The sequence below is a fragment of the Suncus etruscus genome, chromosome 18 (genome assembly GCF_024139225.1).
Source record: "Suncus etruscus isolate mSunEtr1 chromosome 18, mSunEtr1.pri.cur, whole genome shotgun sequence".
In the NCBI taxonomy this organism is placed as follows: Eukaryota; Metazoa; Chordata; class Mammalia; order Eulipotyphla; family Soricidae; genus Suncus; species Suncus etruscus.
In genome coordinates, this window is record NC_064865.1 from 28,402,493 (window position 1) to 28,429,999 (window position 27,507).

At 42.8% G+C, this 27,507-nt stretch overlaps 1 protein-coding gene across 2 annotated transcripts in view; it reads left to right on the forward strand.

Annotated features, from left to right (window-relative positions):
• Positions 1 to 2,446: 2,446 nt before the first annotated feature.
• Positions 2,447 to 27,507, forward strand: part of ZFAND3 (zinc finger AN1-type containing 3) — a 321,493-nt gene continuing 296,432 nt past the window's right edge. For both annotated transcript variants that reach the window (XM_049765426.1, XM_049765427.1), the window contains exon 1: positions 2,447 to 2,527. In XM_049765426.1, coding sequence (XP_049621383.1) covers positions 2,457 to 2,527 — 71 coding nt within the window. In that variant the 5' untranslated portion in view covers positions 2,447 to 2,456. The remainder of the gene's footprint in view (positions 2,528 to 27,507) is intronic.

Consider the following 27,507-nt stretch of genomic DNA (forward strand, 5'->3'; position numbering starts at 1 on the left):
TCTGCTGTTGGTCCCACTGTCCCTCTCTTCTCTGGGACCATGTGAGCTGGGAATGTACATAGACCCTTTGAGATCTCTCAGACCTAACAGTCAATTAAAAATAATTCTTTTCCTTTTCCATACTTAAAATTTTCAAGATACCAATAGGGTTCTGCTTAATCTGTTAAATGCAGACTGTATTTTATATCTATTTGAATGAACATTTATAGACTTAATATTTTGAGTGCAATGAGCATTAGGTGTGTATATGGTTTCATCTAATGCACGGACTTTTGCCAGCATTATACATATGATCTACCTATTATCTACCACTTTTAACTGAGCTACTAAATGGGTAGGGCAATTGCCTTGCACTTGGTTGACTTGGGTTCAGTCCCGGGCACTCCATACGCTCCCCAGAGTCTGCCAGGAGTCATCCCTGGGTGCAGAGCCAGAAGCCTCGGATACAGCTTACAAAAAACCCAACCCCCCCAAAACCCCCAAATGAACGTGCCTGATGCCTTGATAGAATATTTATTGTGGGGCCCGGAGAGATAGCACAGCGGCGTTTGCCTTGCAAGCAGCCGATCCAGGACCAAAGGTGGTTGGTTCGAATCCTGGTTGGTTCGAATTCCGGTGTCCCATATGGTCCCCCGTGCCTGCCAGGAGCTATTTCTGAGCAGACAGCCAGGAGTAACCCCTGAGCAATGCCGGGTGTGGCCCCCCCCCCAAAAAAAAAAAAAAAAAAAGAATATTTATTGTGAAAATCCAATTAAGTATTATCCAAACAGCACTCACGATAAGGACTACTTTTGCTTTTATTGGTTCGATTTTTGCAATGATCATCTTCAGCACCAAACGTATTTTAGGATGTAAAATTAAATGTGCAACTTGCTCATTACAAGTTTAGAAGCTAAAGAATCCACCAGAGAAAAGCAGCAAGAATTCCATATAAACTATTTGGTGGCTGGGGATATGGCTCCTTGGTAGATCATAGACTTCACATATCCGGCCTAGGGTTGTATCCCTAGCAATAAAACTAATCTAGGAATTAACCTCCGGGGAGTAGCTATCTCGAAGAGGAAGCGTCCCTGGCAGCTGAACTTCCAAAGTTTGCCCAAGAGGACCTCGGCCTGGGCCAGTCACCTCTCCAGGAGGTGGGGAGGAAGCGTCCTGGGTTAAAATTAGGCAACTCTACCGACTTCTGCTCGCGACTGGCCGGAGCTCAGAGAGTTCAGGTTCAAGGACAGGGAGCTGCAGTCAGAGGACTCGACCTCGCGGCTACCATTGCTTCAGCTTCTTAATCGAGGTCGGCCATTGCAGGCCTCACTTGATGCCCTCCTCAACCCCAACCCGTCCATTCGAGAAAGGGGCCTCCTGAAGGCTGAGGGAGTGGGCCAGCTCAGGGCAGAGAAAGGGGATGAATCCTCTCTTCTCGCCAGGGGCAGGGAAGATCATGTCAAAGTGATCCATGAATGTCGCGGGCAGGATGGAGCTGGATGAAGGGAGCGGCGTGGAAAAAGAAAACCCTCTCAGGGCCGCGACTGGGGCTGCTGCCCGCAACCTCTCGGCGTCTCCCAAGACCCACTTCCGGGTTTGCCAGCTCGGGCTGCGGGTCTTCGGACGCATGCGCGGCCGCCTCCGGAGGCCCGGCCGGTTCACCCTAAACAACTCCTCAGCGCCCCCTCCCCTCCCCATTCGCTGGGGTGGCCGGGAGCCCCCCTCCCCCGAGAACGCAGACTCCGCCCCCACAGTTCAAGTCCGCTTCCGGTTTCAGAAGGGCCCCGAACACGACGGCCTCGGGGGGAGGGGCGCGTCGCGGGCGGCCGGGCTCACCGCAGCTCCTGGCAGCCGCTTCCTCGCAGGCGCGGAACAAAGTGGCACGCCCGGGTTCCCAGCTGATCAGCTGGCTGGGCCGGGGCTGCGGCGGCGGCTTCCCCCGCCCTCCCTCGCCCCGGGCGAGACCATTGTGACGCGTCGGGAGGGGGGCGTGCGGGGCGGGCGAGGGGGCGGGGCCTCGGCCATTGTCCGGTCGGCGCCGGCTGCGGGGGAGGGGCGGCCTGCGCGGGGGGCTTCCGAGCAGCCGCTGCTTCTTCGCCAGAGCCGGCGGCGGGCGCCTCCGGGGTTTCCCCAGCGGCGCGGCACGGGACGTCGCTCGGGCAGAGGGCGGCGGTGGGGGTCGCTCGCCCCGCCTCCTTCCGCGGCCGCCGCGGCCTCCCCCGTCTCCGCCGGCCGAATGGTGCGGCCCGCCTCCAGCTGACCGGCCTGGAATCCCGACTCGGAGCCCGGCCTCGCTCCGAGCGCCCGCCCGCCCGCCCGCCGCCCCGCCCCCGCCCGGCCCGGGACGCCGCCGCCGCCGCCGCCGCCGCCGCCGCCGCCTCCCAGAGCGAGCGAGCGAGCGGGCCAGGCCCAGGCCCAGGCCCACCGCCGCCGCCGCCGCCGCCGCCGCCGAGCACCGCCGAGCACCGCCGAGCGCCATGGGGGACGCCGGGAGCGAGCGCAGCAAAGCGCCCAGCCTGCCGCCCCGCTGTCCCTGCGGCTTCTGGGGGTGAGTGAGTGAGCGAGCGGGCCAGGCCGCGGGGCCCCGGGACGGTCGGGGAGGGGGCGGCGGGCAGGGGAGCCACGGACGCCCCGGGCCCACGCGCGGGTCCTGCCCGCCGGCCCCTGGAGGCGGCGGGGGGGGGGAGGGCGGCCCGGAGGAGCGAGGAGCCGGCGCTGGCACTCGGCTGCAGCCGCCGCCCCGGCCCTTTGGCATGTGTGTGTGTGCACGGCCGCCCTGAAGCCTGCGCGCGCACACGCGCACACACACGCACACACACACACACACACACACACACACACAGACACCCCTTGCCCCCTGCTCCTGGGAGGAGTTGGACACACACATGCACGCGCACACACTTTGGCATGTGCACACCAACCCTTCATCCTGCACACACACACACAGACACACACACACACACCCTCCCTTTGCCCCCTGCTCCCGGTAGGAGTTGGTGCTCAGGCCCGGGGAGGGTGTTTCCTCTGACTTTTTCCCCTCCCCTCCTCCTCCTCCTCTCCTCCTCCTCCCTGTCCCCCTGAGACTTCTTGCATCATCACTTCCCAAGTGATACCCCGGTGCCCCATTTACCTCTCGGGATACATACGTCACACACTCGGAATACCCACCTCACTTATACCCTACCCCCCTTTTACAAATCGAACCCCGAACTCGGTTGAACTTGTACAATTGTTGAGGGCCCTCTCTGCCACACGTGTCAAACATTTGCAAAATGCCCTTGTCAACCCACCACCCCCACTCACCCTCCAAGGAAAAGAAAACCTCACAAAACAGCATCAAGTCAAAATATTCCCCAGAAAAAGGAAGGGAGACGATGTAGGGGGAAAAAAAATGTGCCCCAAGTGAGCCATGACTTGACTGGCTTGAGAGAGGCTGAATCAATCGGCTCCACCAAATTTCCCTTCCCCCCACTTTACTTTTAATGATAAAAATGATCATGCCGGCTATTCTACATAGCCATAAGGTGCTGGAGTGAAAAAAAATGGGTGAGAAATGAGCTTCCCCACCTCTAGTTCTGAGTTCCCAGTGTAATACCACCACTTGCCACCCCTTTTCTAGCAGGTGCTGCCACCAACCTACCTTATGGCCATGTACTGATGACTTTGCAGACCAACTTTTCTGACTGGTCCTTTTTCCTTCCCCCATTTCAGTTTTATTTTTCAAGATATGTATAGTTACATAGCGACAGTAAGGAAATTGTTATAAAGGGGACATCTTGAAGATGTAGTGAACTATTTTATCTTTATATTCTCCCAGATCTTAGGAATGGTTTGAGTTAAGAAAGTACATGCGATACTAGGAGTGTAGACAAAGATGAGATAGTTAAGTTAGTTGTAGATTTTATTACATAGAATCCAAAGATGATGAAGAAACTAACTCATTGTTCTTAAAGATTTGTGGAAGTAAGTTTTAGCATTACTAGAAGTTCTGAAAATGTGAGAGTATTTTAGGCTTTATAGCTTTCCCTTTTTCATTTGAACTTAATAATTGGATTGTCTTAAGTGCTTTGCTAGGACGTTAATTCCTACAAGAATCTTAGTATGTAGGAACAATTATTGCTTTATAAATGAGAAAATAATGTTTAGAAGGACGGCTAACTTGCCCTTTGCATAAAGCAAGTTTAGGGTGGAGCTTAGGAGTTTTTCAGAGTAGCTTAGTATCATCACCTCTATGACATCAGCCTGCTGCCTTGGAAAGGTCTGGTGTCTTAAGCCCCACATTGCGACTTAAGAAACCGTGTGTGGCATGGAGAAATAACTAAATATAAATAGTGGCTAAATAACTGTCTTTGTCCTGGCAGCATGTTTATGGGATCTTAATCATGAGTGGACTCTTTAGTGAAAAACTTTTATCAGAACTTAGAAATTGGGCCAGAGCAATAGCACAGCGGGTAGGGCATTTGCCTTGAACTTGGCCCACCCAGTTGGATCCCTGCATCCCATATGGTTCCCCACGCCTGCCAGGTTTGATTTCTGAACTTGCTGAGTGTGGCCAAAAAAATTTAGAAATTAAGGAAACAGAATAACTTTTTATCCTTAGCCAATAGAGTTTTAGTAGCAGAGAAAGTTTGAGTTAAGTAGTAGCATAGAAATAGTTACATTGACGCTATATTCACCTTACAAAAACTACTGCATCTTTTCTTTTTTGTATGTTCTATCTTGTACTTTTTGTAAACTGCAGTTTTGGCTATTTGGAAGTGTTTAATCAGATGTCAAGTTTTTGCTAAAGGTGCAAGGGTATGTAGTTTGTACTTTATGCCAAAATATAATAAATTGTTTCCTACCTTCCATTATATAAAAATAGAATATTTTATTTATTTCATGGACTCCATTCATATGTTCATTAATAGAATATATACAACAAATACTTGAGTTGTTCAGTATATTAATAAGCAAAAGAAAACTGGCCTCTTGGGAACAAGGGCTGTAGAGAAATAAAGGGTTTGCTTGGATTGGAACAGGATACACTTGGGGAGAGACACACTAGCTGAGGTGGGGGCAGTGAAAAGTGTCTGGAGCAAGTGCCTGGATCAGGTGGGAAGTGTAGGTGAGAATGGAAATCAGAAGAACCATTGAGGCAGAGGGAACAGTACAGAAAGGGCTGGTAGGCTAGAGCGTGGCACGTGAGGAACTGAAAGTTTATTTGGTTTGATGGATAGGTTGTGAAAAATGCATCAGCTGAAGATGAGCAAAAATAATGGGAACAATTGGTAATACAGGGCTAAGTAGTGTTCAGGACTTTGGGCTTTAATCCTGAGTGTTGCAGAGCTATTGAAGAACCTTGAGCAGACAGCGGTGTGACTTTCTTTTTATTTTTCTCATGGGGGCATACCTGGCAGTGGTAGGGAACTATTCCTGGCTCTGGGCTTGGGGATGGGGGGGTTTACCCCCACTGGCGATCAGGAGACCACAGGCTGCTGGGGACTAAACCTGAACTTCCAGTGTACAAAGCTCTGGCTTAGTCCAGTGAGGTGTCTCTCCAGCCCTGTGATTTTGTGTAAGATGAAAGCTTTTATTTATTAAATAATCCTTATTCACATTAAATATTTATGGGTATGTTTGTGGGTGTTGCTAAGTTCAGAGGCATAAAAGACGAGGAGAATGATCCAATCAACATATATATATATATATATATATATACACATACATACATACATATATATGTATAGTGGACAGAGAAAATGGAATGAACTCAATGTGAAAGCCATTTAGAAGTAATGTTTACCCTTTTTTCCCCCATGAATACAAAGATTTGTATATTTTCTAGAAACTTGTCAGACTGTATTTGCTGGAAGTTATCATTCTGTAAATTGATCTAGTGTGTGCCCACACCTGCCCTTTGCAGAAGAGCCTCTCAGAATGTTCTTGCACCAATAGAACTGAAGGGCTTTCCTCAGTATTGTTGCTCTCTTCAGTGACATAGACTCTCCAGGAGTTGTTGACCAGCACTGTCCATTTAGGACACTCACGAGTTGGTGATGGTTGAGTTGGAGAACCTGGCAGTCAGAAAGGAGATTGCCAAAATGCAAAGCAAACAAACAGTTCGTTGAATGCACAGTTTGTTTCTCTCTTCTTGACTAATACAGTATAATTGCCTGCAGGTCATTAAATTATTGTGTTATAAAGAGACCCATCACATCACTGTGAAATGAGCTTTCTTGGCAATTGTTGAATATTTTCTTGTAGGGCCAGAGTGATAGTTCAGTGAATAAGGTGCTTGCTTTGAAAATGCTTGATCCAAGTTTGGCACTCCAGGTGGTCCCCTGAACCTACCAGGCTTGGTTCTTGTAGCATATGAAAAAGTTTCCATAAGATGATTCTTGGAATTGTATATAAAAGTGTCTCCTTAGGATTGTTCTGTGACTTTTGCCCTACCTAACCCTTCCAGGTGGGGCGCTGTGGAGTTGGGAATAAATAGCTGGAGGGACAGGAGTTAGGGGTCCTTCTGTGAAAAGCTGCTGGCTGCAGGAGGATTCTTTGGCTCTCCTTGCCCGATCTTTTAAACCCTATCGTTCTGGTCTGTGTGGATTATTATTTGCTGCGGATAAATATTTCCAAGGTCTTTCCCCGAAAGGGGACAAGGGGATGGGAAGTAATTTCTCATTCTGGGGACTGTTCATGGATTCACAAATATCCAGCCAAGATAACAGCGAAGATATCTTGCAGGTTCTCAGTTCAGATCCAGGAGAAAGCACTGAGCTTAGCTTGGTTTGGCCAAAGCCAAAATAAACTAACTCCTCTAAAAAAACAAAAAATAATTTACTCATATATGACTGAGATGGAAATGGTTTATATAGAACATACATGTTTTAAGAACTTAAGACCATATAATGACCATTACCTCATTTTAGGCATTCAATAATCACTCAAAAAATGTGTCAGATCTGGTATGAAATAACCAATTAAGACATTTTCCTTAATTGAGATAGATACGTATTGAACAATACATGCACATAGGATTTATTAAGTATAAAACAAACATTTTGCCTTTACAATTGGAGAAATATATTGCAATGTAATACAGGATTTTGGAAAGAGTTATAAGTAAGTTAAAAACTTAACTAAGTTTAAATATGGGACTTATTTGGTAAACTTTTTTAATTTTTTTTTGTTTTTTTTTTTGTTTTTGGGTCACACCTGGCAGTGCTCAGGGGTTATTCCTGGCTCCAGGCTCAGAAATTGCTCCTGGCAGGCACAGGGGACCATATGGGGCGCTGGGATTCGAACCGATGACCTCCTGCATGAAAGGCAAACGCCTTACCTCCATGCTATCTCTCCGGCCCCAACTTTTTTAATTTTTTTTTTTTTTTTTTTTTTGGTTTTTGGGTCACACCCAGCGGTGCTCAGGGGTTACTCCTGGCTGTCTGCTCAGAAATAGCTCCTGGCAGGCACGGGGGACCATATGGGACACCGGGATTCGAACCAACCACCTTTGGTCCTGGATTGGCTGCTTGCAAGGCAAACGCCACTGTGCTATCTCTCCGGGCCCAACTTTTTTAATTTTTAAAAAGCTATTGTTCACTGGGTTCGATCCCCGGTGTCCCATATGGTTCCCCGAGCCAATTTCTGAGCGCAGAGCCAGGAGTAACCCCTGAGAACCACCGGGTGTGGCCCCAAAACCAACCAAAACAAAACTATTGTCCATAAATGTCATAAAGATAATTCTATAGGGGCTGGAGCGATAGCACAGTGGTAAGGCCTTTGTCTTGCACGCAGCCAACGCAGGATGGACCCTGGTTCTCCAAGCCTGCTGGGAGTGACTTCTGAGTGAAGAGCCAGAATTTTTTGGTGGCCCAAAAACCACAAAAATAAAAAGTTAAAAATAAAATGATAATTTTATAAATTAGTGCCACACAGTGGTTAGGGTTCATCTGCCACCACATGCCTACTGAGCATTGTTGGGTTTAGCCCTGGTGTTTCCCAGTACTATAAGTGCCAGGCATCACAGCATCCTTGGGTACTTAATATTGAACCACTAGCAGGTTTACAGAGAATATCTGGGAGTGGTCTCAAAGGCCCTCAGACCACTGTTTGGGAGGCACCACCCTATCTCCAAAACAGCGGGTAATTTACTCATGAAATTATCTTTAGGGAATTAGGGGTTACTCCTGGCTCTGCACTCAAAAATGGCTCCTGGCAGGCTCAGGACCATATAGGATCTGGGGATGGAACTCTGGTCGGCTGTATGCAAGACAAAGGCTGTTAACACTTTGGCCCTGGGAACAGTTTTTATTATTTTTACCTTTGTGATGTATCTCATTGAAGCATTTTCCTTACTAACTAGATTTGCTAGATTAGATATAGAGTAATCTCATAAAAAAGAAATTTTTTGTGGGGAGGGTCACACCTGTTGGTACTCAAGGATTATTCTGACTCTGGGCTCAGGAATCATACCTGGCAGTGCTTCGCTGTATGCCAAGCAAGTCTCCTTCCAACCATCACAAAACAAATTTCATTACTTAATTGAATACTTGTAGAAAGCTGCTTGAACATTTAACAATATGTTTTATTCCATTTTACTTAGCAGTCACAAGATTCTAACTAGTTTAAATTGTATGTTTGTATGTATGTATGTATGTATTTTCTCTTTGAGTTGAGACTTTGAAATTAATATAGAACTTTTTTGTTTGTTTTATTTTTGGGCCACACCTAGCCATGCTCAGGGGTTACTCCTTGCTCTGCACTCAGGAATCACTCCAGGCTATGTTTGGGTGACAAAACTTGGGTCAGTCACATGCAAGGCAAGCACTTTATCTATTGGACTATCTCTCTGATCCCTGATATAGAACTTTTTAGTGCTTGGAAGTATGGCCCTCATAGTAGCTGGTTTTTTTATTTTTTCATTTTTTTGGTGTGGGGGGTGTCACCTGGCAGTGCTTAATGGTTACTTCTGCCTCTGCACTCAGGAATCACTCTTGGCAGTGCTGGGGAGGAACTTATGGGAGGGACTCCAGGGATCAATTCTGGGTTGTCCATGTGCAAGTCAATTGCCTTACCAATTGCACTGTCTCTCTGGCTATCCATAGTAATTTTGAGTCTGCTGTCCCACTCTTTTGTTGCCAAATTTCGACCCTGGGCTTTCAAGGGCTTGGGAACACTGCATGAATCACTGGTTAATCAGAATGTTCACTCCAGCTTTGTCACTAATTATCTCTTTATTATAAAACCACCTTAAACAGACCCTTAAAAACAGAACAGCTTGTTTATGTAGTAGTTTTTACTTTGTGTCCTTGATTATTGTATGGCCTTGAAGATAGAGAGCATGATTTAAATTAAGTAGTTATTGTTATGTTTATCTTTTTGCCTTGTGTCCTGATGTTATTTGGTGGTATTTGCCCCATTGATGTGATGGAACACAGAGGTATAATTTTTTTTAAAAGAAATCATACCTTTTTATTTTTTTTGGGGGGGCCACACGTGATAGTGCTCAGGAATTTTTGCTCCTGGCTCTGCACTTTTTCACTCTTAGTGGGGCTTGGGGACCATATGGGTCAGCCACTTATAAGGCAAGTTTTGCCTTACCTCCAGCCTCCAGATAACTGAAAAAAAAAATTATCTCTCAAAAATGTATTTATAGTTTATTTATTTTAAGTTTTGGGTTTTTGGGTCATACATCCTTGTTCTTAAAGCTATTCTTGATTATGCTTAGGGAACATTGCTGTGTAAAAACTTTTATTTATTTATTTTTGGGTTTTGGGCCACACCTGGCAGTGCTTAGGATTTACACCTGTCTACACTCAGGACTCACTCCTGGAGGATTTGGAGGACCTTATGGGCTGTTGGGATTGAACCTGAGTTGTTTTATGCAAGGCAAGTGCCCTGCCTGTTATACTGTCTCTCTGGCTTCCTTTAAAAAAATGCTTGGGGTTTCATGAAAAATTCTCAGGTGAAAGGGTCATGAATAGAAAAAGTTTAAGAAGTTCCATTGTATGTTACCTACTGGAAAGAATAAGGGCAGGAATTTGGGGAAATTACTTGAGTGGAGGGTTTTGATGACCTGTTTGTGCTTTTAAATTTTTTGCATTTCAAGTTCTTAAGGGAGTGACCCGAGAGCACTGCTAATTGTGACCCCAAAGCCACACAATTTTGCTTAGAAACTTCTTTTATTCCTTAGTAAGGCATACATATGTAGTTTCTAATGTCTGCATTGCATGTTTTTATAGATAGGTCACCAATTAGTGCTGTCTATCAACCATTCCTTTCACTTATAATACTTCTTTTTTTTTTTTTTGGTTTTTGGGCCACACCCGGCGATGCTCAGGGGTTACTCCTGGCTGTCTGCTCAGAAATAGCTCCTGGCAGGCACAGGGGACCAGATGGGACACCGGATTCGAACCAGCCACCTTTGGTCCTGGATCGGCTGCTTGCAAGGCAAATGCCGCTGTGCTATCTCTCCGGGCCCACCTATAATACTTCTAAGATGTGTTTAAGCCATACATTTTTCAAAAATAAGAATCTTTTTTTTTGGGCCTGGAGAGATAGTACAGGGGCGTTTGCCTTGCAAGCAGCTGATCCAGGACCAAAGGTGGTTGGTTCGAATCCTGGTGTCCCATATGGTCTCCTGTGCCTGCCAGGAGCAATTTCTGAGCAGACAGCGAGGAGTAACCCCTGAGCATCGCCGGGTGTGGCCCAAAAACCAAAAACCAAAAAAAAAAAAAAAAAGAATCTTTTTTATTGATTTTTTTTTTTTTTTTTTGGTGTTTGGGTCACACCCGACGATGCTCAGGGTTTACTCCTGGCTATGCGCTCAGAAATCACTCCTGGCTTGGGGGACCATATAGGATGCCGGGGTATCGAACCAATGTCCGTCCTAGGCTAGCGCATGACACCCTGTTCCACTGCTCCAGCCCCCCCTTAAATAATAGTTTTAAATTCTTTTATTATTTTTTATTTTTGTTTGTTTTTGGGTCACACCCAGCGGCACTCAGGGGTTACTCCTGACTCTGTTCAGAAATCGCTCCTGGCAGACTCAGGGGACCATATGGGATGCTAGGGATCGAATCTGGGTCTGTCCTGAGTCACCTGTATGCAAGGCAAACTCCCTACCGCTGCACTATTACTCTGGCCCCTTACGTTCTCTTTTAAAAAAATCTTATGGGGGGTAAATATCAGAGCCATATAGTACAGTGTGGGTTGGGTACTTGCCTTGCACATGGCTGACCCAGGTTCGATCTTCATCGTTTTATATGGTTCCTACATTCTGCCAAATAACCCTGAGCACTGTCAGTCCCCTAACCTCTTCCAATCTATTATAGTTTAATAATGTGTTTACAAGGTGCTGACATTTATGACTGTCATGTATACAGTTTTCTCACTTCACCTTCACTAAAGTACACAAAGTCTACCCTAAAATTTTAAATTAAAAAAAATTTTTTTTTTTATACCACATCCAGTGGTATTCAGGGCTTACTTCTGATTAATGTGCTCAAGGATCACTTCTGGCTGTGATCAGGGGACTATATGTAGTAATGGAGATCAAACCAGAGACAGTCATGTGCAAGGCAAGCATCTTAACCCATGTATTATCATCTTTTTAGCCTATGATTAAAATTATCTTGATTCTTGGGTCATACCAAGTGACACTTAAGACTATTCCTAGCTAGTGCTGTTGGGATCATATAATGTTGGGGATTGAACCCTGACATTCTACCAGAAGATGCTCTCCCATTGAGTTCTTTCTGGTCCCTGTTTTGGTTTTTAATTCCCTTTCCCATCACCTCTTCATTGTTGATAATAATATGATTTCTGGGGGTGGCATACACTCCTGACTTGGTACTCATTTGAGGTTGCATATTGGCTGTGGTGCTTGTACACATGTCGTTCTTTAAACACATATGTTTACTAAGGGTTTCATTCTTCAGTGGAAGCCAGCACATTCTAGTAGTAGTAATAATCTTCAGGGGAGCATATTTAATTGCACATCTTTTACTTATGGGCTTGCCTTCTGTGTGGGGCTTACACATACACACCAGGCTGCTACAAATTACTTGTGGTATGAGAGGTTACAAAAAGCAGAAATGCCAGTATCATACCTAGTGCATGTGGTGGCAGCAAGGCTTGAACTTGTTAGGTATGCTTCCAAGATAGGCATTCTAAGCTATTCAACTCTTTCTCCAATTTCTAAGCCCTACATTTTATTTGTGAGACTATTTTTGTTCAATGTATATTGAACAAGTATTAATCCAGGAGCCGTTGTGGTTCTAAGCAGTTGCTTGGAAATGACACCTTATTTCTTAAGAACTGGGGATCAAACACAGGATCCCCATGAGAAGCATGAGAAAAATGCTACCACTGAACTAGATCTCCATCTCCTATCCTTTGGTTTTATATTGTCTAAAAACAGAATATTCTGGGTTTATCTTTGTAGTTTTCTTTGTACTGTCAATTTCACTACATAATTGCAAGTATTATGCCAATTTTTTTTGGTGGGGGCAAAAAAGTGGTCATTGAGAATTAAGTGAAAATTTTAATATAGTTCTAAAAATTGAGCTGGTATTAAAAACAGTGTGATGACTGTATATTACATTGTTTATTTTTTGATTGGAGCGAGGGACAGAAAGAATTGACAGTTGGCTTTGTACTTTAATGTGTGCGAAATATCTCACTGGACAAATCTGCTTGACACTTGAATATGAGTGGAAGAATGAGGTAAAATTGATCAAGGAGAAACTGAAGTGCAAGGGAGGGGGATGAGGATAGGAAAGTATGGGTGAGGTTGTATTGTTTAATAAGGAGTGAAAATAGGTGCCTCTTGGTCTTGTCAAAACTTAAGACATGGCCACATCTGTAAGGGCTAGAGAACAAATATGAACAAGTGGTGGGTGAGATTAACTGTCTTTTTCTGAAGGTATTGGGATATCCTAAAGATGATAGGCTGAGGACTGGGATGCAATTTCCAAATTAAAATCTCTTTGGGGGTCCGGAGAGATAGCATGGAGGTAAGGCATTTGCCTTTCATGCAGAAGGTCATCTGTTCGAATCCCGGCGTCCCATATGGTCCTCTGTGCCTGCCAGGATCGATTTCTGAGCATGGTGCCGGGAGTAACCCCTGAGCACTGCCAGGTGTGACCCAAAAACCAAAAAAAAAAAAAAAAAAAAAAAAAGAAAAAAATCTATTTGGAAGTGGCAGCAGCTTTTAGCAAAATTGATGTTCCATCTGGTAGCATCCCATACAGTCACTCTTAGGTTAAAATCAAAGGCTATTTTTCAGCCAGTTAAAAGGGTGCTCTTATTTATTTATTTTTAGTAGGTCTTGGAAACTCAGCTTACCTTCACCTTTTGTTTTTGTTTTTGGGTCACACCCAGCGCCACTCAAGGGTTACTCCTGGCTCTACGCTCAGAAATCACTCCTGGCAGGCTCAGGGGACTGATGGGATGCGGGAATTCAAACTACTGTCCTTCTGCATGCAAGGCAAACGCCTTGCCTTCATGTTATCTCTCCAGCCGCCTCTCCTCCCCCCCCCCCCGCCCCCTTTTTGGTAATCTTCCCTTTTAATTTCCAAACCTTGTTGGGAGAGTTCATCAGTTTCATCCATCTTATCTTCTTTATTGCTATTGTTGGGAAAACAACTCTCAATCTTTTGTTAGCTTTTTTCTCTGTTTTTATTTGCTTGTTTATTTTCATTTATGGGTCACACCCTGTGCTCAGGGATCACTCCTGCCTGTGCTTCAGTTGGCTACATACAAGGCACCTACATCCCTAAACTATCTCTCTGGCTTTGCTTTCATTTTTTGGGAGAGGGGGGTAGTGTTTTGGCCACTCAGGTTTTCCTTTTGGAGTTTACTCCTAGCCTGTGCTGGGAGCCATGTAGACTGAGGATTGGACCTGGATTGGCCATATGCAAGGCAAACACCCTACCGCTGTGCAATTGCTCTGGCCCCAAGTCTGTACTTTATATATGTAGTATACCACTCTTCCACATCATCAGTATAGCCAAAGCCCCAACCCGTTTTTTGATTACTTTCCTATCTCATCTTCTTTCTTCCATCCCTTGATTTCTTTCCTTTAGCATATTGCATGATTTCATTGTTCCTTGCAGCTGCATAGTAAGTATTCCATTGTGTGTATATATACTGCATCTTCATAATCTTTATACATGACATGTTCATTTTTCATTAGGTAACCTAATTTGATATACGATGTAAGTTCTTGAATCAAAGTGATTCCATCTGGAAAATGAGGACTATATTGTGAGGAAGAAGTGATTTGGTACAGACAGATTCAAAATAAAAATGTTTTCGGAGAGCAATACGAGGGGGCAACTTTCAGTAGTACTGGGGTACTGTACTGTGCCAAGGATTAAACCTGGATCTTCTGCATGTGAGGAATTTGTTCTAGCCCTTTGAAGCTATCTCTCTAGCCCCTTTCTCAGTGCTTTATTTTATTTTTTGAATGTATTTCTAACATATCTTTGGGGGGCTACTCTCAGTTGTACTCAGGGCTTACTCCTGGCAGTATGGAGTACCCAGTACCATATGCAGTACTGGGATTGCCATGTGTAAGGCAATGCTTATCCCCTGGACAGTCTCTCTGTGCCTATTCATAATGCCTCCCCCCTATCCCAATCTTTTTTGTTTTTGGGCCACACTAAGTGATGCTCAGGGATAACTCCTAGCTGTGCTCTCAGGAATCACTCCTGGCAGTGCTTAGGGTCTATATGGGATCCTGGGATTGAACTTGTACAAGACAGATGCACTACTCATTATACTATCTCTCCAGCTTCCTTACCCCCTGCCCAAGAAATTTCTTTACTCCATAGTTTTGTTTTTTTTAGAACATTATCTAGTTAGATTTTACCATATGTATCCTTTTTGTCATTTAATTAGACTTATGCAGTAGGTATCCTCTATTGGCCTCTTTCACTTAGTGATAGGCCTGTTCAATTTCTCCATACCTTCATGACAGTGGCTTATTTGTCTTTAGCAGTGAGCGACATTCCAGTGTTTGGCACAGTTTATCCATTTATCTACTGAAGGATATTTCACTGCTTCCAAGTTTTGGCAGTTATGAAAATAGCTGCTATAAATATTCATGCAGGTTTTGTGTGTTATTAAGTTTTTAACTTGTTACATGCCAAGGACTTTGATTGCTGTGATGGCTTTAAGAGTTGTGCTTAACTTTATGAGAATCTGTTTTCCAGAATTAGCCTTGCCAATTTATATTCGCCCCCAGCAATGAATGATAGTTTCTGTTGCTCAGTCTCTTACTAGGCCATTTGGTGTGGTCAGTGTTTAGGATTTTGGGTATTCTAATGGGCATGTAATGATAGTTCATTTTAATTTGCAGGCTTTTTTTGTTTGTTTTGAGGCCATATCTGGCACTGCTTGGGGATTATTCCTTGCAGGCTCTGGGGACCATATGGGATGCCTGGGATTAAACCCAGGTTAGCTGTGGTCAAGGCAAGAGCTTTACCTGTTGTACCATTGCTCTGGCTGCTCTAGGCTTGTTTTATTTCTTTCTTTCTTTTTTTTTTTTTTTAAATTAAATTTCTTTATTTTAGATACTGATTTAGAGTTGTCCCTAATACAGTTATTTCTGGCATTGACTATTCCAGCACCAATCCCACCACCAATGTAACATTCCTTCCATCCTGGGTATCAGTTTCACAACCTCCCTGAAGCCTGTCCCTTGGCAGGTATGAATAAGTTACTTAGTATTACTTGGTACAATTAAATGGTAATAGAATTATAGGAAAAAAACTGCATTACAAGAAAAATTCTAAACATTGCATGTATCGCAACTGAGTCTTTTTTTTTTTTTTTTTTTGGGTCACACCTGGCAGCACTCGGGTTACTCCTGGCTCTATGCTCAGAAATCGCCCCTGGCAGGCACGGGGGACCTATGGGATGCCAGGATTCGAACCACCATCCTTTACCTCCATGCTATCTCTCCGCCCCAAAACTGAGTCTTATGTCATTGTCAGAAGGTCTACTAAGCTGTTTATCTCTAGTTGTGCTTCTGTTGATTCTGTTCATTGAGGTTCTGTGGCTTCTATGATAATTTCATATCTAATTTGGCATATTTCTAATGGGATACTAATATTAAAATTATGAGGGTGTATGAATTTGAAGATCTGCAGCTATGAATTCAAACACAACGTGGTTTGTAGGGGCCCTTCCCAGTTTGAATACCTGTGAGATTGATATGCCTATGAGTTTTTCCTTCTAGCCATTTGGAACTTTCTTTCGAGAGTTTGATTGAATCTGTGATGTTGACATGGCCACCGGGTACTTCTGGAAGTACAGAAGTGCGGGCCAGGGGAGGAGATGTAGGGAAGGTGGCACAGCTTGTATTCAAGTTCCTGGAGATGTCAGCCACAATAGTATACCTGGAGTGTTTGGTGGCTTGGAGTCTACAGAGATGAGTGAAGGGTGAATCTCTGGCCCATTGATGTGGTGGTGGTTGTAGGGCCTAGGTTTGTTTTCTTACTGTGCTTATATAATTGATATTGAAAGGGCTATCACTGGCTAAGGAGTGACCCCTGGCCTTGCTAGGTGGATATATGGTGTCAGATCAAATCAGGGTTGGCTGCATGCAAAGCAAATGCTTTGTACCATTTCTCTTGCCCCTGTATTCTTACTGTGTTTTAAGATAAAAAATATAGTTTTCTGATGGTCAGCTATGTCTTTTGCAATTATGCTTTTATGGTTGTAACTTGTTTTTCTCATTCTCATGTTTGATGAGTATTTATATACAACTTGATGGACTTTTTAAAATATGTATACATTTGTGGAATCACTTAACTATCTAGATTGACGTATAATTAGTACATTTCCATCACCCCAGCAGGGGTCTCTTTGTTCCCTGTTCCAGTTGATAACCTCCAGTCTATTTTGACCTTTATCATAGATTAGTTTAGCCTGTTTTCAAATTATGTAAATGGATCTTTTAGTAAGTACTTTTGTGTTTGATTGTGAGACTCATCTACAGTTGTGTAGAGTCACTTTTCATTGCTTTGTGGTAGCCCATTGCATGAATACATACTTTATCCATTTTACTTTTAGTAGTTGTCTGGTTTGCTGCATGTTTTCTGTGGAGTCAAATTTATTTTATTATATGTATTGTGGACTTTAGGAATTTTAAGTATTTGGAATTCCAGTCAAAGGCAGTTTAATTTAATTTAATTCTTCTTAAAATACAACTGTTTAGCTTACATTGTTAATATGCTAGTGAAAAATAGATACATCTTAAATTTGTTTGAAGTTATGTCAGTGGGAATGGGGAGATGATGCTGAGGACTTGAGCACATGCTTTACATGTTGGAACCCCAGCTTCAATTTCTGGAACTGCATGGTCCCCTAGCACTAAGCCTAGAGTAACCCCAGAACACTGCTGGGGTGGCCCCAAATCAAACCAAAAATAAAATTATATCTATGCACCTAAGTAGTCTTTTTCCTACAGGTCCATTTAAAGTTTAGATGGTTAGTTTGGGTCTCTTGATTCCATTGTTGTTGACTTTGGCTTGGATAGTTCTGTCCTTGTTTTTTTTAATCTCCACTAATGCACCTGAGACTGCTTGGTCCTTGGATCCCCATCCTTTTATATTATGTTTCTCCTCCTCTGCTCAGTTTCTTTCCTTCTCTTCACAATACTCTGGGGCCAGGGGGTTCAAGACAACTCCCATTTAGGTCATTGCATTTCTTAATGCAGTTATTCTAAATACTACATATAAGTGACATTCTGTATTCATCCTCTTCTGACTTACTTTATTTAACATAATATCTTCCAGTTCCATCTATGTTGCTGTAGATTGCATAATTGCATCATTCCTTACAGCTACTGTATTTTTCACTTTTTAAGATGTACCTGACAGGCCGGAGAGATAGCATGGAGGTAGGGTGTCTGCCTTCCATGCAGAAGGACGGTGCGAATCCCAACATCCCATATGGTCCCCCGAGCCTGCTCGGAGCGATTTCTGAGTGTAGAGCCAGGAGTAACCCCCTGAGCACTGCTGGGTGTGACCCAAACCCCCCCCCCCCCAAAAAAAAAAAAGATGCACCTGACCATAAGACACACATATGCAGTTTTTGGATACATTCCTCCCATGAACTCAGGTTTCAGCTCCAGATGGCATTTGCTCCGTAAGATGTCTCTTGGGGTCCCCGGAGAGATAGCACAGCGGCATTTGCCTTGCAAGCAGCCGATCCAGGACCAAAGGTGGTTGGTTTGAATCCCGGTGTCCCATCTGGTCCCCTGTGCCTGCCAGGAGCTATTTCTGAGCAGACAGCCAGGAGTAACCCCTGAGCATCGTCGGGTGTGGCCCAAAAACCAAAACCAAAACCAAAAACAGGGGCCGGAGAGATAGCATGGAGGTAAGGTGTTTGCCTTTCATGCAGGAGGTCATCGGTTCAAATCCCGGCGTCCCATATGGTCCCCCGTGCCTGCCAGGAGCAATTTCTGAGCCTGGAGCCAGGAATAACCCCTGAGCACTGCCAGGTGTGACCCAAAAACCACAAAAAAAAAAAAAAAAAACCCAAAAACAAACAAACAAAAAAAAGATGTTTCCTGGGGGGGGGGGGAAACACGGGTGCGTCTTATGGTACAAAAATATGTTATGTAGTATTCCATTGTATATATGTACCACATCTTCATGATCCACTCATCTGTTTGACATCTAGGTTGATTCCAAGCTTTAGCTATTGTATTGAGTGCTTCAATGAATAGTGATGTGCACATATCCTTTTGGAGGAATATATATATTTTGGGGGGGCACAACTGGTGGCGCTCAGGTTACTCCTGGCTCTGTTCTCAGAAATTGCTCCTGGCAGGCTCGGGGGGGGGGGGGGCACCATATGGGATGATAGATTGAACCTGTATCTGTCCTGGCTCAGCCATGTGCAAGGCAACATTCTATCACTGTTACACCACTCCGGCCCCTATATTGTTTTATATATATATATATATATATATATATATATATATATATATATATATATATATATAATATGTGTATATATATGTATATATATGTATATATGTATTGTTTATATATATATATATATATATATATATAAAGTTTTGGGGCCACATCTGGTGGTGCTCAGGGGTTACTCCTTGCTCTGCACTGAAATTATTCTTGGCAGGCTCCGGGGACCATATGGGATGCCAGAGATTGAACTTGGTTGGCGCATGCAAGGCAAACATCCTACCCATAGCTATCGCTCGATCCCTGGATGAATGTTTTTCTGTCCTGGGGATAGATACCCAAAAGTGGTCTATAATTATAAAGCCACTCTTATAAGTGGCTTTATAATTATAATGGCAACATGCAGTTGCTTCATTTTAGACTATCCTTCCCTGGGCTAGGAAGGTGAGGTTGAGGCTATTTTGATTTCCTCATCTTTTGTAATTTTAGACTGAACAGGTATGCCCAAGACTTCCATTTGGGTAGTGGCTAGGTCTGCAGATTGACAATTGGTTAGATACTTAATGCAGAAAGATTAGTTAGTACTGAGCTCCTGACTTAGAAGAGCTGCTTTATATTTGTTCTAGTGAAAAAATTTGGAAAATAATTTTTTATATAATGAAAGAAACTAAAAATGGTCTTGATTAGGCCTTATTAATACTTTTACCTGTAGTGTTTTTAATTATGAAGTTTCAGTTGCTTTGTGCTCATAAAAAAGTCATTTAATTATTAAGTTAGCAAAAGCTGATTTCTTCTCTTTTCATACTCAGCAGTCTTCTCGGGCTACTATACTCATGGCATTTAGCTTGGGTGTTATTCCTGAAATACTTAGGGACAACCATGTGGTGCTTGATACTGGTAGAATATTGACTCTTGCATATAAACATGCTCACTTGTTTTTTGAGAACTCTCTCAACCTCTAATTTTTTTTTTTTTGGTTTTTGGGCCACACCCGGTGACGCTCAGGGGTTGCTCCTGGCTATGCGCTCAGAAGTCACTCCTGGCTTGGGGGACCATATGGGACGCTGGGGGATCGAACCGCGGTCCGTCCTAGGCTAGCGCAGGCAAGGCAGGCACCTTACCTCCAGCGCCACTGCCTGGCCCCAACCTCTAATTTTTTATATCAACATATGGTTTACAGACATTGAAACTGCCCTTTTAAAGTGTACAACTTAGTGATTTTTAGGATACTCATTAACTTGTACAATCTTTACTATCATCTAATTTCAGGAAATGTTGATGTCAAAAAGAAATCCTCAAGGTCCAAGTGATAGTACAGTAGGTAGAGCGCTTGCCTTGCACACAGCCCATCAGGGTTTGATCTCCAGCTTCCCATTATATTCACTTGCACTCTCCAGGTGTGGTTTCTGAGTGCAGTCACAAAAAAAGTAGCCCAACAAAACAAAACAAAATAAAAAAGGGAATTTTCTACCCATTAATGCATTAGCTGTCTTTGTGCATTACTTCCTACTCTGTAACCTTAAATTTATTTAACAAATATTTTTTTTGTGGGGGCTGGAGAGATCAGGTAGAATGCTTGCCTTGCACGTGGCTGCCCATCCAGTTTGAATACCAGCATCCCACATGGTCCCCTGAACACTGCCAGAAGTAATTCCTGAGTGTAGAAGTCAGGGGTAACCCCTAAGCTTTGCTGAGTTTGGCCCCAAAACAAACAGAATTTTTTGGGAGGGACAAAGGTGCTCAAGATCTGAGTTAGCAGTCCTCATGGTCTTCTGTGAACCCTATGGTACTAGTAATTGAACTACCTTCCTGCTTGCACAGTATGCATGTAATCCATTGAGTTATCTTCCCCCACCCCCCAATACCTGGTAGAGCTCAGGGGTTACTCCTGGCTCTGCATTCAGGAATCACTCCTGTCAGGCTTGGATGCCTGGGATCAAACAGGTCAGCTGTACGCAAAGCAAATGCCCTCCTCCTGTGTTATTGTTTTTTGTTTTTTTTTGTCCCATCTTTTCTAGTTTTAGGTTTAAAAATATTTTCTTTGGGGCCCGGAGAGATAGCACAGTGGTGTTTGCCTTGCAAGCAGCAGATCCAGGACCAAAGGTGGTTGGTTCGAATCCCGGTGTCCCATATGGTCCCCCGAACCTGCCAGGAGCTATTTCTGAGCAGACAGCCAGGAGTAACCCCTGAGCATCGTCGGGTGTGGCCCAAAAACCAATATATATATATATATATATTTTTTTTTTTTTTTTCCTTTGGAGGAGGGCTGGAGTGATAACACATTGTTGGGGTATTTGCCTTGCATGTGGCTGATCCAGGACTGACCCAGGTTTGATTCCCGGCATCCCATATGGTCCCTGACCAGCCAGGAGTGATTTCTGAGTGCAGAGACAACTTGGTTGTTTCCAGATTCTGGCTATTGTAAATAACGCTGCAAAGAATATAGGTGTGAAGAAGGCATTTTTGTATTGCGTTTTTGTGTTCCTAGGGTATATCTCTTCCTTCCTTCCTTCCTTCCTTCCTTCCTTCCTTCCTTCCTTCCTTCCTTCCTTCCTTCCTTCCTTCCTTCCTTCCTTCCTTCCTTCCTCCCTCCCTCCCTCCCTCCCTCCCTCCCTCCCTCCCTCCCTCCCTCCCTCCCTTTCTTTTCTTTTCTTTTCTTTTTTCTTTTCTTTTCTTTTTTCTCTTCTCTTCTCTTCTCTTCTCTTCTCTTCTCTTCTCTTCTCTTCTCTTCTCTTCTCTTCTCTTCTCTTCTCTTCTCTTCTCTTCTCTTCTCTTCTCTTTTTTCTTTCCTTTCCTTTCCTTTCCTTTCCTTTCCTTTCCTTTCCTTTCCTTTCCTTTCCTTTCCTTTCCTTTCCTTTCCTTTCCTTTCCTTTCCTTTCCTTTCCTTTCCTTTCCCTTTCCCCTTCCCTTCTCTTCCCTTTTCTTCTCTTTTCTTTTTTTATTTTGGACCTCACCTGGGTATGCTCCTGCTTGGAAATACTCCTGACTCAGTTCTTATAAGTTGCTTCTTGAAGCGTCAAAGTGAATTAAAGACAATATTGAATTCTTGGCTTTATTAAAAACATTTTACTTATTTAGCCTCACAGGTGGTGCCCCACTGGCTGTTTTGGGCCAACTGGACTCATAGGTTCAGCCCAAGTTCCAGAAGATACGTAATTGCTTGAATCTTGGGGCTGCACCTGACAATATTTTGGAGATGATGTGCTGGGAATCGAACATGAGACATGCACTTTAACCCATGTATTACCTCCCAGCTTTAGTAAAAACATAAATTTACAATAGTTTGATTTGTATTATTTATTGGCAATAAATCGAATGTGAAAGTTTAAAATTTTTATTTTGAAACTTAAGGCAAGATTTAACTTGTATTGTCCCAAGCTAACATGTGCTAATAATTATATATAGTGGGATATTGGCAAATTACTGCCCAGAACCAAATCTAGTTGAAGAAATAAGATTTAAAAATAGAATTGTTTTTAAGTGTTTTTAAATATTTGAAAAAAAATTCTGTAAAAATGATGTACAGTGCAAATCTCAGTTTTAATGGAAACTCATTTAATGTTGATGTATGCTTTGAAACTCTAGTGGCAGAATTGAGTAGACATGATGGAGACTAAGTGATCTTAAAAGCAGAAATATTTACAGAAAGTATTTGCCAACTTCTGCCTTAGGGCAATACTGTTTAATTCCCTCCTGGAGTCTCAAGAAAGGCTAAGATTACCAAGGAAGACACCTGTTAGCTGCATTTAGTATTGTATTTAAGACAGGGATAGTATTTGTATCACAACTGTTGTTATTTGAGAATGTGATACTGTTTTGCTCTGGAATGCACTTGCTTTCACATTTGTAGCCTGAATTGAACACACCCTGGTTTTATTGTATTCTAAGTGCTGAGTTTGACTAATCCATTGTATTTGACACTTTGAAAAGTACTTTCTTGTGGTTTGCATTGAGATTTGCTTCTGAGAAGCTACTAATTGGCAGTTTCAAACTGGACAGATTGAGGCCAGGTAAAGCTTACAGGTGCCTGACAGGCAGCAGTGAAGTTAAAAATCACTTGCTGTCAACTCCAGAGAATTTTATTACCGTTTTCTTTTTTGAATAAATGAAGAATCATTAGATTTCCAGGAGCTGTAGCCCTGAGTGGGCGAACTGGGTAGTCTGCCTCTGTGGAATATTCCCTTGTCTTTGTAGCTTCATCCTAAATTACTCTCTACTAACCTCTTTTTGGATGGTGAAAAATTATTTTTCGGGTAAGTTTTTAATTAGGAAATGCAGAAATAGAACTGCCAGAGTTGTCGTAACTTGAAGTAGCTATGGAACTTTTACACCGGAGAAGGAGCTGTCTAGCTTAGTGATGCCGTTTATCAATGAAGACTTGTTTGAAAAAAAAAAAAACAGGAGAGGAATATGTTTGCTGCCTTAATACAGTTAGTCTTGTATCATCTGAAGCTGAAGACAGTTATAAATAGGAATGAGAACTGTTGAGGAGAAAGCTGTCAATTTTATTCTTTAAGCTTCTGTTTTGTATGGAACTTTTATAACTTTGATCTAGTTTTGACAAGTGAAGTTCTTCAACATCATGTTTCCCTGTAGAAGTAGATCTTTAAATAAAAAAATCAATTCCAAGGTTTGACAGAAATCTTGAGACTTATCAGCCAATTGTGTTTTATTATTCAGGTAATTAAAAAAGTGCCTTGTGCACCGAAATGAAGTAACTCGGATTCTACATTTTACTGTTAGTTGATGGCCAGAAAGTTGGATTGAAGACAAGGAAAGGGAACAATGGGATGAAACAAGAAGTATAGATGCACTGTACAGCTTTTTTTTCTTTTTGGATGAGGAGGGACCATAGTTATTTATAAAGATCTATAAACATATTACTTAAGATGACATTTGCTATTTATTTACTTTGCTTTTGGGTCACACCTGATACTGCTTATGACACTTCTGGCTCTTCACTGAGGTATCACTTTTGGTGGTGGGGGAACCACAGGAGGTTGAACTTGGGTTGGCCACTTGCAAGGCAGGCACCCTACCAGTTAAACTATTACTCTGGCTCCTAGCATTTGCTGTGTAATAGTTTCTGCTTGTGCTATTACTATTTTAATTTTATTTATATTTTTTGGGGGGGAGGGCCACACCTGGCTATGTTCAGGGCTTACTCCTAGCTCTGCATTCACACATTACTCTTGGTGATGCTCTGGGGACCATATGGGGTGTTGGGGATCAAATGTGGGTCGGCCTTGTGCAAGTCAAGTGTCCTAGCCATTGTAGTATCTATTTAGTTCCTCCTTTGTTTTTACTTTATTCTGCCTTTTGGGGAAGTAATTTTCTTTTATTAATATTTGGAACATATCAACAAAGAAAGCTCAACATTTAGTCAGGTTTCTTTTATTTTTGGTGATTCCCTGTTTCATTATAGCAGAATTGAAAAGCATAAATTATTTCTATGGTATGATAGAATTTTAAGGTATAAATTACAGAGGAATGAGGTAAATCATTTGGTACATAAACTTATCACTCATTGTGGCAGTGGAAAACGTGTGGGCCTTGAACAAAAAAGCTTGGCAGTTTTCTGCCTTGGCTTTAGAGCTTTGTACAAGTTTCTATTAGTTATAGCTCCATGGCTTCATGGACTAGCTCTAAAGTGACTGACCACCTGTGTGTTGCTTTCATCCAGTGGTCCTCAAACTATGGCCCGTGGCCACATATTTTATTTGTATCTGTTTTGTTTCTTCATTGCAAAATAAGATATATGCAGTGTGCATAAGAATTCGTTCATAAGTTTTGTTTTTACTATAGTCAGACCCTCCAGTGGTCTGAGGGACAGTGAACTGGCCCCCTGTTTAAAAAGTTTGAGGACCCTTAATTGAGATTATTTTGGAGACAAAAAGCAAGTCCACTTTTTATTTATTTTTTTTGCTTTTAGGGCCACACCTGGTGACACTCGGGTTATTTCTGGCTATGCGCTCAGAAATCGCTCCTGGCTTGGGGGACCATATGGGATGCCAGGGATTGAACTGCGGTCTGTCCTAGGTCAGCTGTGTGCAAGGCAAACACCCTACAGCTGCGCCATCACTTTAGCCCCGCAAGTCCACTTCCTATTAAAGCTTTTTATTTACTTTTTTTTTTTTTTTTTTTGGGCACACCCATCAGCACTCAGGGGTTACTTATTGCTCTGCCTTAGAAATTGTTCCTGGGGCCCGGAGAGATAGCACAGCGGTGTTTGCCTTGCAAAGCAGCTGATCCAGGACCTAAGGTGGTTGGTTTGAATCCCGGTGTCCCATATGGTCCCCCGTGCCTGCCAGGAGCTATTTCTGAGCAGACAGCCAGGAGTAACCCCTGAGCACCTTTAAGGAAATGACATAGAATATTTTGTATGATTTTTTGTTAATTTTATGCTTTGAAATATTTTGATTTTAGTACCTGTTTTGGTGTTACTGTTTAACATATTTGAGCTTTCTCAGATTTTTCTATTCAATTCAAACTGATTTTTCAGACATCTTCAAATGGGTAAGCAATTCTGATAACAGTTGCTTAATTAAGGCTAGAGATCAGTCTGTTTTGGGAGATAAAACACAGACAATCAAGGACAAGATTTATACCGTTTGGATTATATCCTGCTAAATCAGATTATTGTTGTCCAAGAGGGTTGCCTGGATTAGATAGATGGTATTTAAGGAGCTCAACAAGAGATGGGATTTGTCTCTAGATAGTGTTACTGCTAAGAACTAAGTTTGAGATTCTTTAGGGATAAGTGTTTTCAGTAAGTTTATGAAGTTGATGAAGTATATTATGTCTGTTTTTGGGGGGCACAATTGCCTGTGCTTACTCCTGGCACCCCTAGAGAACTTGGGGGGAGCCATATTGGGGCCAGAGATGAAACCTGGGTCAACCATGTGCAAGGCAAGTGCCTTACTCATTGTACTATCTTCTTGGCCCCATACTATGTCATTTTTAAGATTAGTGACAATGTAAAGATTCCTTCCTGCTTTTAAGTTTGAATAAAAGCTTAAACCTTGTATGCCATCAGTGGGCTTTTTGTTTTGAGGCCTGAATCTCTGAGTGAGTTTTTTGATTCACTTATATAAACATGTTTCTTTATGTTCTTATCTGTTCTCTTTGTATCTTTTAGTTCATTTTGCTTTAAGTCATACATATAGGTGAGATCACTATGCCTTTTTTCTTTAACTAATTTTACTTTGCATAATGTCTTTTGATCCACACGTGTTGTTTGAAATAAATTAATTTTCTTCTTTTTCTCTGCTGGAAGATACACATTTTTCATTTTTCTTATCTGCTCTTTTGTCTATGGACACTTATGTTGGTTTGGCAAGACAAGTGCCCTACCTCTGTACTATCTACTATCTCTCTGATCTCTGTTTTTAGTTTAAGAACCTTGTCATTGTGGTTCCTTGAGGTTGTACCAAATTGGTATTCCCTAATATGATTATTAAGCCAAAAAATTATAAAAATGCACATATATTTATTAAAAGTAAGGGTAGTAGGAATTTCATATCTAAGTCTTTTTCTCCTGAAATTAAACTTGAGTAGATGCTTAAGGTTTGTAAATGTTTTTTTTGGGGGGGGTATATAACCTTTACATATAGGAATTCCTTAATTAAGGTGGCTTTTTTGGGGGGGGGTTATGGATTTTTGGCTTTTTGAGTCACACCTGCTGTTGGTGCTCAGGGGTTACTCCTGGCTCTGCCCTCATAAATTGCTCCTGGCTGGCTTGGGGGACTATATGGGATGCTAGGATTTGAACCCCTGGGTTGGCTGCGTTCAAGACAAACGCTCTACCACTGTGCTATCTTCTGGCCCTTTAATTAAGCAATCTCTAAGCCTACAATATTTATTATTCTTCCTCCCACTTCCTTTTGTTATTGTGATGACCAAGGTTGCATACAGTACCTGACTCTGGTGCATGAGCATTTAGTTTGCTTTCCAGGAGTCACTTATTAAGTTGTGGTTCTTGCATACTTGGCCAATATGCTCACTGAGGTTTATATTCCTTTAATACAGTACTTGCTGGAGGTAGCACTTTTTACTTGAGATGCTCAAATCATGATTGTAATGCTTGCCAGGGGTTGCTGAGGTTTTCACACTCATATTTGCCAGTTGTTGCACTTCCTGACTGGTTTATGCACACATTATTTGGTTGCAGTGCTTGCTGGGGACTGTACTCCTTTGTGGTGCTTCTACACATCTGATTGGGTTGTTGCCAGAATAAGCACTGGATGAATCACAGGATTGTGCTTGATGCATGGGGGATTTAAATTTGTGATCTGGCATTCTAAGCCATTGTGCTCTTCCTCCAGGTGCTGGGCCTTATTTTAATAATAAATAGTTATAGAATTGGAGAAATAATGCAGGGGTGAAGAAGGTGCTTGTTTTGCACACAAGTGATTCTGTTTTATCCCTGCTACCACACATGGGCTCAGGGCTGTGGAGTCTGTAGATAAATGCTCCGACTACGACTCGACAGGTTTTTGTACTTCTAACTCCCACTCCAGGTACCCCAAATTTCTTCCGACTCAGACTCCTTGACTCCACAGCCCTGCGTGGGCTCCTGAATACAGAGGAGTACTACCTGAGC